This window comes from Homarus americanus, unplaced genomic scaffold, assembly GCF_018991925.1.
Source record: "Homarus americanus isolate GMGI-L3 unplaced genomic scaffold, GMGI_Hamer_2.0 scaffold56241, whole genome shotgun sequence".
NCBI classification, from domain to species: domain Eukaryota; kingdom Metazoa; phylum Arthropoda; class Malacostraca; order Decapoda; family Nephropidae; genus Homarus; species Homarus americanus.
The window spans coordinates 639060-650976 of record NW_024740202.1 but is presented as its reverse complement, the minus strand read 5'-3'; the positions used below and the strand labels follow the sequence as shown (position 1 = coordinate 650976).

General features: G+C 43.1%; 1 protein-coding gene across 2 annotated transcripts in view; it reads left to right on the top strand.

The window, feature by feature from the left end:
* Window positions 1–11917, top strand: part of LOC121875284 (N-alpha-acetyltransferase 25, NatB auxiliary subunit-like) — a 59600-nt gene that overhangs the window by 28736 nt on the left and 18947 nt on the right. For both annotated transcript variants that reach the window (XM_042379746.1, XM_042379747.1), the window contains exon 10: window positions 7052–7221. In XM_042379746.1, coding sequence (XP_042235680.1) covers window positions 7052–7221 — 170 coding nt within the window. The remainder of the gene's footprint in view (window positions 1–7051; window positions 7222–11917) is intronic.

Sequence of the window (11917 nt, the reverse complement as noted above, 5' to 3'; positions counted from 1 at the left end):
GGGGGTGATGGATCTCACTCTGAGGAGGGAGAGGGGTGAGATCTCACCTGAGTGGGGGGAGAGGGGTGATGGATCTCACTCTGAGGAGGGGGTGGATCTCACTCTGAGGGGGAGGAGGGGGGTGATGGATCTCCTCTGAGTGGGGGAGAGGGGGGTGATGGATCTCACCCTGAGTGAGGAGAGGGGGTGATGGATCCTCCCGAGGGGGAGAGGGGTGATGGATCTCACTCTGAGGTGGGGAGAGAGGGGGTGATGGATCTCACTCTGAGTGAGGGGGTGATGGATCTCACTCTGAGTGGGGAGTGATGGATCTCACTCTGGTGAGGAGGGGTGATGGATCTCACTCTGGTGGGGAGGGTGATGGATCTCACTCTGAGGAGAGGGTGATGGATCTCACTCTGGTGGGGAGAGGGGTGATGGATCTCACTCTGAGGGAGGGAGGGGTGATGGATCTCACTCTGAGTGAGGGGAGGGGGGTGATGGATCTCACTCTGAGTGGGGAGAGAGAGGGGGTGATGGATCTCCTCCTGAGGGGGGAGAGGGGGTGATGGATCTCACTCTGAGGTGAGGGAGAGGGGGGTGATGGATCTCACTCCTGAGTGGGGGGAGAGGGGGGGTGATGGATCTCACTCTGGAGTGGGGGAGGGTGATGATGGATCTCACTGAGTGGGGAGAGGGTGATGGATCTCACTCTGAGGGAGGAGGGGGTGATGGATCTCACTCTGAGGGGGGGAGGGGTGATGGATCTCACTCTGAGTGGAGGAGAGGGGGTGATGGATCTCACCTCTGAGTGAGAGAGGGGTGATGGATCTCACTCTGGAGTGGGGGGAGAGGGGGGTGATGGATCTCACTGAGGTGGGGAGAGGGGGGTGATGGATCTCACTCTGAGTGGGGGGGTGATGGATCTCACTCTGGTGAGGGAGAGGGGGTGATGGATCTCCTCTGAGTGAGGGAGAGGGGGTGATGGATCTCACCTGAGTGGGGAGGGGGTGATGGATCTCACCGAGTGGGAGAGGGGGATGGATCTCACGGTGGGGGAGGGTGATGGATCTCACTGGTGGGGAGAGGGGGTGATGGATTCTCTGGGTGAGGAGGGGGTGATGGATCTCACTCTGGGTGGGAGGTGATGATTCCCTGATGGTGGGAGAGGGGTGATGGATCTCACTCTGAGTGGGGGAGAGGGGGTGATGGATCTCCCTGGTGGGGGAGAGGGGGTGATGGATCTCACTCTGGTGAGGAGAGAGGGGTGATGGATCTCACTCTGAGTGGGGAGAGGGGGTGATGGATCTCACTCTGAGTGGGGAGAGGGGTGATGGATCTCACTGGGTGGGGAGGGGGGATCTGGGAGGGGAGGGTGATGGATCTCACTCTGGAGTGGGGGAGGGTGATGGATCTCACTCTGGTGAGGGAGGGGTGATGGATCTCACCTGAGTGGGGAGGGTGATGGATCTCACTCTGAGTGAGGGAGAGGGTGATGGATCTCCTCTGAGTGGGGAGGGGGTGATGGATCTCACAGGTGGGGAGAGGGGGTGATGGATCTCACTCTGAGTGAGGGAGAGGGGGGTGGATCTCCTCCTGAGGTGGGGGAGGGGTGATGGATCTCCTCTGGAGTGAGGGAGAGGGGGTGATGGATCTCACTCTGAGTGGGGGAGGGAGGATCCAGGGGGAGGGTGATGGATTCCTGGGGAGGGGGGGTGATGGATCTCACTCTGAGTGGGAGAGGGTGATGGATCTCACCTGGTGGGAGAGGGGTGATGGATCTCCTCTGAGGTGGGGAAGGGTGATGGATCTCACTCTGAGTGGGAGAGGGGGTGATGGATCTCACTCTGAGTGGGGGAGAGGGGTGATGGATCACTCTGAGCGAGGGAGGGGGTGATGGATCTCACTTTGAGTGGGGAGGGGGGTGATGGATCTCACTCTGAGTGGGGGAGAGGGGGTGATGGATCTCACTCTGGAGTGAGAGAGGGGGTGATGGATCTCACTCTGAGTGGGGGAGAGGGGTGATGGATCTCCTCTGGAAGTGGGGGAGGGGGGGTGATGGATCTCCTCTGAGTGGGGAGGGTGATGGATCTCACTCTGGAGGAGGGGGTGTGGATTCCCTGGGGGAGGGGGGTGGATGGGGGAGGGGTGATGGATCTCACTTGAGTGGGGAGAGAGGGGGGATGGATCTCACTCCTGAGTGGGGGAGGGGGTGATGGATCTCCCTCTGAGTGGGGGAGAGGGGGTGATGGATCTCACTCTGAGTGGGGAGAGGGTGATGGATCTACTCTGAGTGGGGGAGAGGGGTGATGGATTCTGGTGGGGGAGAGGGGTGATGGATCTCACTCTGAGTGGGAGAGGGTGATGGATCTCACTCTGGTGGGGGAGAGGGGGTGATGGATCTCACTCTGAGTGGGGAGAGGGGGTGATGGATCTCACTCTGAGTGGGGAGAGGGTGATGGATCTCACTCTGGTGAGGGAGAGGGTGATGGATCTCCTCTGAGTGGGGAGAGTGATGGATCTCACTCTGAGGGAGGGAGGGGTGATGGATCTCACTCTGAGTGGGGGAGGGGTGATGGATCTCACTCTGGTGGGGAGAGGGGGTGATGGATCTCACTCTGAGTGGGGAGAGGGGGATGGATCTCACTGAGTGGGGAGGGGGTGATGGATCTCACTCTGAGTGGGGGAGAGGGGGGTGATGGATCTCACTCTGAGCGAGGGAGAGGGGGGTGATGGATCTCACTCTGAGTGGGGGAGAGGGGGGTGATGGATCTCAGCTTATTTGAGCTGCCTCCATGTGTAGTGAAATAATTGATAAATTTTGTCATCCAGCAACCAAATGGCAATACAATATTTTTTTTTTATTAAATTTTTTTTCCTTACATTTACATTTATTGGTATACTGTACAGTGGTCCCTCGATTAACGAAATTTTGGTTAACGAATTAGCTCCCATAAGGACTTTCAGTTCCATGAACGAACAAAACTTCGATTAACGAAAGCCTTAGGAGAAACACACTTCGATGTGTGCATGAGCCGATCAGTTGATCAGCTAGTCCGCCAATACAGTAATCGGTTCTATGTTAACATTTGTTTCCAGTGGCGTAAATATCAAGAAAGTTGTGTTCTTGAATATTTTTGCATTTTTATGTTAAAATTATTTGTCATTCTAAAATTTAGCTATCCAAGCTCTGTTTATATAAAGTTTTTCAACTAATATTTTTGGCTCAATATATGTTACTTTATTAATTTATTTTTACTCATTTACATGCATACACTGTCCTAAGGGCAAAATTGTGCTATACATTTTTTCAAAATAATGTACAAAATGATTACTAAGATTTTTGTCTTGTGCAAACTATAGCATGTGTATATTCAAATTAATCACTATCTTATAAGAATTCCAGCAATGTAAATTATATTCCTCCCGGTCACTTCTGTGACATTTTGTAAACAAAAAACAAAAACTCAATCTAAAGGACATAAATAAACAAATACTTCACTAGACTTTTGGTGCCAACTGTAAAATGTGTCACTGTCACCTACCCTTCCTCCCCCCCTCCCCTCCCAGCCAGGGTTTGGTTGTTTTAGGCTTAAAGTTTTTGTTTTATATGATATCAGACTAAAGTTTGGAGAATATAATTTGCATTGCTGGAATCTTTGCAAGACAGTGAATAATTTGAATATAAACGTCATATATTTTGCACAAGAGATAAAAATTAATCACCTGTATCACATTACAGAAGTGATTTAAGAGTTCTAGTGTACAGTGATCCCTCGGTTAACAAACGCCTTTGTTAATGAAATTTCGGTTAACGAATTACCTTCCACAAGATTCTTCACTTCGGTTAACGAAAAAATTTTGGTTAACGAATTCCTTACGAATTTTTCCCAACATGTTTTCGCCTGCTCACCAGCTGTAGTATTAGTCCGCCAATACAGTAATCGGTTCTAGGGCTTAAATTCGTTACCATTTGAATAAATATCAAGAAGGTTGTACTATTCAATAATTTTCCAAGTCTTATATTGAAGTTTTTAGTCATTTTAACAATTATTTAACATAATTCAAGTACAGGGAACTAGTTTCTAGCGCACCAAACAGCCACTGAACACACCCAAAATGGCGTCATTGTGTGTCCCTGCTCAGTGGAGGAAGCATCTTGCTTGAGACTCTCTTGAACATAAACTATTTTTATGTTTTTACAGTACAATTATTAGTCATTCTGAAGTTTATTTTACATATTGACAATATATAATGCAATGCAGTGTTGATTCAAAGAAAATAATCTTAAATTACACCAAGTGAACTAAAATTTTATGGGTGAAATGGTGCCATGGGGTGACTTCTCTTCCACCCCAATGCCTTCTCTTCTCCCTTCTCCTCCACCCCCATTCTAATTCCCATCATCATCATCAACCAGGAGCCTTCTACATACACACCTCAAAGTAAGTGTACTTTACTGCATTTATTTTTAGTTTGTATGTAATTTTCGGTGAGCTGGAACCAATTACCCAAAATCCCATTGAAACAATGGTTTTGGTTAACGAAATTTTCAATTAACGAACGACCTTCTGGAACGAATTGTGTTCGTTAACCGAGGGACCACTGTATATGTATGTATATATATATATACTGTATAGTGATTTAAGGGCGATTTCGGGGATTTTTAGGAGTGTTTCTGACTTTATGCATATTTTGGCTTTACTTTGTATGTACTTTTTCTGTGAGTTGGAAACAATTACCCAATATCCCATTGAAATAATGGATTCAGTTAACGAATTTTCAGTTAACGAACGACTCTGTGGAACCAATTGGGTTCGTTAATCGAGGGACCACTGTATATTGTTTTATCTCATTCCTCATCGGAGTTGGTAACTGACAGGAATTCGGTTTCGGACTTGGTAACATTGTCGGCAGTTGTAGTGGCCAAGATGCGTTGCTGTGAAAATGGTGTCTTGCTACAAATTATGCATAGGGTGATACCGGTACCTTTATTTCTCAAAAGCTAGGGTCAGATTATACAAGAGATATATGAAAAACTCGACTTGTTTTTTTACAAAAAAATTTGGGGTTGAGCTGCATATGAGATCAGTTTATATATGAATATATATGGTAATTCCTATATTTTTATAGATATTTTTATGAAACTTTACATCAGTATGTACACATGGCAAGAAAATTATCTTCCCAGAAGAGTCTGATGAATTTTGAAATGGTCAATATGACTCTAGTTACCTCAGTAGGAATTTCAAAATCCTTCATCTGTGGTGTCATATTGTTGAACATAAAAAGTTGTGATATATTTTTTTATCAGTGTTTCATCACTAGACAAGGTGTATAACTCCAGATGGAGCTGTTTTTATCAAAGTGGTCAATATCTCAAAGGTAAAGAGTGTAATGCTTGTGTTAGTGCAGATATTTTGATGAGCTTTCAAATTAGTAAGTAGTTTATTATCAGTAGATGCAGTGAGTAACCACTTTCAAACATCAGTGCAAAAGGTCAAGATCACTTACTCTTCTTGGTAAATGATCAGAACATTGTCGTAACAATAACCCTTGTACAGTCCCTGTCTTGTTACTACAGACATTTTGATAAAACTTGAAGTAAACAAATATCTTAAGTAAAAGTTAGAGTATCAATTTTAAGTCTCTGAGACACAGTCAAGGTCATAGGAAGGTCGTAGGTCAGACCTTGTAAGGTTGGATCAGGAAGGTTTACAGTACTTTAGGTTAAGGTGATGACTCTTTGTGTTTGCTAATGATTTTGTTGCAGTCACGGCTCCCACTGCAGTATATACCTCTGCAATATAGAACTTAATATAATTGCATTACTTACGTGAATTACATTATGACACCATTAGTAACCTGAATTACATTATGATACCATTAGTAACCTGAATTACATTATGACACCATTAGTAACCTGAATTACATTATGACAACATTAGTAACCTGTATTACATTATGACACCATTAGTAACCTGAATTACATTATGACACCATTAGTAACCTGAATTACATTATTACACCATTAGTAACCTGAATTACATTACGACAACATTAGTAACCTGAATTACATTATGACACCATTAGTAACCTGAATTACATTATGACACCATTAGTAACCTGAATTACATTATGACACCATTAGTAACCTGAATTACATTATGACACCATTAGTAACCTGTATTACATTATGACACCATTAGTAACCTGAATTACATTATGACACCATTAGTAACCTGAATTACATTATGACACCATTAGTAACCTGAATTACATTATGTACCATTATGAACACATTGGTGACATTAGTAACCTGAATTACATTATTACACCATTAGTAACCTGAATTACATTACGACAACATTAGTAACCTAAATTTGCATGACACCATTAGTAACCTGAATTACATTATGAACCATTAGAATTACATTATGATACCATTAGTAACCTGAATTACATTATGACACCATTAGTAACCTGTATTACATTATGACACCATTAGTAACCTGAATTACATTATGACACCATTAGTAACCTGAATTACATTATGACAACATTAGTAACCTGTATTACATTATGACACCATTAGTAACCTGAATTACATTATGACACCATTAGTAACCTGAATTACATTATTACACCATTAGTAACCTGAATTACATTACGACAACATTAGTAACCTGAATTACATTATGACACCATTAGTAACCTGAATTACATTATGACACCATTAGTAACCTGAATTACATTATGACACCATTAGTAACCTGAATTACATTATGACACCATTAGTAACCTGTATTACATTATGACACCATTAGTAACCTGTATTACATTATGACACCATTAGTAACCTGAATTACATTATGACACCATTAGTAACCTGAATTACATTATGACACCATTAGTAACCTGAATTACATTATTACACCATTAGTAACCTGAATTACATTATGACACTATTAGTAACCTGAATTACATTATGACACCATTAGTAACCTGTATTACAGTACATTATGACACCATTAGTAACCTGAATTACATTATGACACTGTTCCTCCTGCAGGTGCCACAGATGCCTCTCAGACTGTATATGAAAAATGTGACTTAAAACACATCCAGCTTGACACCCTGGGTCACGTCCTGGCATTGCAAGCTCTGGACTCTGCCAATTATGCAACTGCTGCCGACATTTTCTCTTCCACGCTCAAATTCTTCATGGCCAACTATAAAGATGTAAGTCCAGATTTGTTTATTTGGGTCATGTACAGATTAGCATCCTCTCCTTATTTATTTCAGCCTAATGCTAATCTAACCTAATTTTAGCCTGACTTGTTAAATCTAATCTAATTTACCTAACCTAATTTAACCTAACCACACCCTTTGGTACCATTAAGATGTATAATCATCAGGTGAAATAAGCTGGGGTGCCTTATCTTCACAAGATCTAAGTACCCCATCCCCCACATTCTTGCAAGTCTTGTTATGCATGGTACAGGGTGGCTGAAATCAAGAGCAAAGCAGTACAGGCTCTTTCATCATTTCCAGTCACTTTTACTAACTGCTTTGGTGATCTTCTTTCACAAACTTCTATCTGGTGTATCTGTAGAGTTATATGAGCCAACATCACCCATTAGCATCATGTTCTTTTTATTTTTCTGGTGTTCCTCAGGCAGCCGAAGTTGAAAAAATTCCTAAAGTGTGACTATCGGTGGGAGAGGGTTAATGTTGTCATGTACATTAGTTAGGATAACAATTACTGTGGCAAATGTTAGGAAAAATGGGTCTCTGTAGACAATATTTTTTTAATAAAAGGAAGATAAGACAATCACTTATTTCACCTGAAGATTGACCAACCTAATGCTAATCTAATGGAATCTAACTTAACATATCCTAACTAAACCTAACACCACCACCACCCCCCCCCCCCAACATGTAGCAGTGGGTATCGTACCTGCAACTTAAGGTGATCTCACATTTTTTAATCGCTTCTTGCTTCAGTGCAGGATGGTTAATAACAAGAGTAATGCAGTTACTTTATCAGTCTTCACTAGCTGCCTCTCTAGAGGTCTTCTGATATGGTGTTCTTCTTATGTAACAAAGCTCAAAGATTCCTTTTGGTTTATCCTTATTAGATTGCATAACGCCCTGTACACTTACTCGTACATTGAGTTATCTCTTGGGGTTTTTATTTTAGTTGGGTGTAACTTTATAATCAACTGGAAATTGCTGAATAATGACTGCTGTTGATTGAGAGACAGTCCCTCCACCATCCTCACACTTGTACTCCTCCCTCAGCCCCCAGTATCCCTCCACCCATGACCCCAGACCCCAGCCTCAGTACAGTACTGTAAACATCAGGTTGTTCTATTATGCAGCTCTCCACTCCCATTTGTTGCTTATGTTAATTATTTGGGATTTGTGATCATGAAGAATAATACGTAGATTTGCATTATAGGTTATTTTCTTTGTGTTTATTGACACCTGGGAATGTAGACTGTTATCCTTTCATTTCTTTTATATGAAATACTGAGCACAAAGATGAGATGTGTGTGTTTCTAAAAACCCAACTCCACATATTATATGGAGATTACTGTATATTCCTACTAACATAATTTACAAACATTTACATACTAAATTTTTACTTTGAACTGCAAGTACAGTAAACCCCTGATATAATGGACAACATCTATAACAAATACTCTGTCCCTTTTGGACTACGTTAATATATTACAGACTTAGGTTCGTTAAAGTAAAAAATGGCAGACCATTCATATCCAAATTATCACAAATATTTACAGAAATACTTCATTTAGCCCTATCCTGCATAATGCTGATTTGTTCCTCTTCTGGAATTATTTTTTACGAGAATAAAAATTATGAAAATCCATAATACAAGACAGAACACTTGGGACTCCCTGACAGCAGTCATGTTTCTTTGCAGTTTCTCTGCCAATGAGAACGACATACCCATGTATGCTCGCAGCCAATCAGCGCTCTCCTTCTTGTGTAAACAAAATTCACGGTAACATTCAACTTACTTCACACACTTGCTCTTTATATGACTAATTTCCACTTGTTAAGTGAATATTTGTAACCCAAGTTATATTTTACTTAAAAAAAAATTATGAAAATCCATAATATGTACAAGTCAGCTGTTGACTTGCGTCTAGCAGTGCAGTGGATATTATTTCACATCACCCCTCCCCTCCAACAAGTTCTGTACAGTGTGTGTTACTAAAGTGTAGGGTAACTTTATTTATTCTGGTAGCCTGCACTCTGCCACTCTGTTGCCCCAGTTTGAACGTTTTCTCATCCTGTGAACACCATTACCAATTAACAACCAACACTCACCATCACTCACCACCAACTGGTGTTTGCAGGTTGAGAACGTGTTCAAACTGGGGTGAGGGAGTGGAAGCCTGCACACTACCAGAATACTGTAAACGAGTCGCTCTCGCAGCTCTTCACGTTCGTAACTCGTTCGGTGGTTATAAGTGATAGGGGTGACTGTGGTGACGGTGAGTGTTGGTGGTGACGGTGAGTGTTGGCGGCGGTGGTGGTGAGTGATGGTTGTGGTGGTGGTGAGTGATGGTGGTGGTGGTGGAGAGTGTTGGTGGTGACGGTGAGTGTTAGTGGTGACGGTGAGTGTTGGCGGCGGTGGTGGTGAGTGATGGTTGTGGTGGTGGTGAGTGGTGATGGTGAGTGTTGGTGGTGACGGTGAGTGTTGGCGGGGTGGTGGTGGAGTGATGGTTGTGGTGGTGGTGAGTGATGGTGGTGGAGAGTGTTGGTGGTGGTGGAGAGTGTTGGTGGTGGTGGAGAGTGTTGGTGGTGGTGGTGAATGTTGGTGGTGATGGTGAGTGTTGGTGGTGATGGAGAGTGTTGGTGGTGGAGGAGAGTGTTGGTGGTGGTGGTGAATGTTGGTGGTGATGGTGAGTGTTGGTGGTGGTAGGGAATGTTGGTGGTGGTGGTGGTGATGAAATTTAATGTGGACAAATGTAAAGTTCTTAGTCTAGGAGATGTCAACAGAAAACCAGATATCAGGTGAACAATGCTGTTATAGAGAAATCCAACTGTGAGAAAGATTTCAGGGGTAATGATAAGTAGGAATCTTAAACCAAGACAACAATGTGAATTTGCTTGAAACAAGGCTAACAAAGTATTTGGGCTCATACAAATGAGTGTTAGACTAGCCAGGTTATCCTAAAACTATATCTGAGCCTTCCTTTGCCCCATAAAATACATTACATATACAGTAAATCATTGCCATTTCTATAGAAAATAGTGCATGCATATACAACCACCCTGTACTAAGTTTGTATTGATATTCACCAATGGGCGGAGGTGGTAGAGTGAGTGTGTGGTGGGTAGTGAAGCGGAGGGCTGCATGGGAGGAGTATGGCGGGAGCGGAGGAGGGTAATTTTCTCCGTCTGTAGCCTTGAGCAGCTGGGCCATGGTACGGCGTAAATAATACGCCTTGAATGCGGCGATGACGCCTTGGTCCATAGGCTGCATCAGTGCTGTCATGTTGGGAGGCAGGAATACAACTTTTACACTGTCATGCAAGTCGTCGAGATTGGGAGGATGAGCTGGTGCATCGTCAACGACAAGAAGAATTTTGAAGTCAAGGTTCTCCTTGGCACAGCATTCCTTCATTGCAGGGATGGCGTACACGTTCAACCACTGGCTAAATATGGCTCCGGTTATCCATGCCTTCTTATTTGCCTTTTAGATCACTGGAATGTGATCCTTAAAGTAACCTTTCAGTGCCCATGGGTTGCCAGCGCGAGAAATCAGCATCGGCTTCAGCTTGAAGTCACCGGCAGCGTTTGCACCAAGCAGCAGCGTCAAGTGGTCTTTTGCCACTTTAAAACCTGGCGCTCTTTTCTCCTCCTTGGAGATATAGGTCCTCTCAGGCATCCTCTTCCAAAAGAGACCAGTCTTATCCACATTGAAGATTTGCTTCTATGAGTAGCCTCCTTCCTGGATAATGTGCTTGAATTCAGGAGGGAATGTCTCGACAGCAACCGTATCTGAACTAGCAGCTTCATAAGTCATCTTATGCTGTGGAAATTATAATGACGCTTAAATCGTTGAAACCTTCCTCGGCTGGCCATAAAGGTTTCTTCTTTCGATCCTTCACCCTCAGTTTCCTTTATGTCGTCAAACAAGGATCTGGCCTTATGCTGGATAATGATAAGGCTCACAGGGGCATTGCATTAATTCTGGTCCTCCATCCACATAGCCAGCATCTTTTCCACTTTCACTATCACAATGCATCTAGTACGAATTGTTTTATTACACTGAGAGTTGTACCACTTCCAGCACTAACCTTAATCTTGTCAGTGTTGGTCCGGATAATACGCTTCGTTGTGGGGGTTAGACCTAGCACAGCGGCTATGTCCACAGCACGTTCCCCTTTTTCAAATCGGGTTAATACATCCATTTTCCTAGCAAGGGTAATGATCTTACGTTGCCTCTTCACTACACAAGCATCAGTAACACTTGATGGGTGCTTGGAAGCCATTTCGAATGGTTTGAGTACAGTATTAGAGCAAAAGCACTTAAGCACACATGAATGATGTTAAGTCGTAACAGAGACTGGCTTGGCGTCGCTTGGGGACGCTGTGACGTTACATGAGTGAGGGCAGCACCGTAAAAAAGTAGTCCGTGACGACGCAAATTGACGTTGTACTGAATCACCATGACATTAAAAAAAAATTTGGTCTCTAAAGTTAGCGACGTAGTACCGAAACAACGTTAAGCGGAGCGGGACGACGTTAAGCGAGGACTTACTGTTGTATACTTGAATCCACACAAATTAATTTTAAAATTTTGGTGAATTTCTTTGTTCTATATCACAAATTTTATGTATGAAAATTAAAAAAAATACCAAAATTCTTTAAGGGCGATTTTTTTTAAAATTTCCAC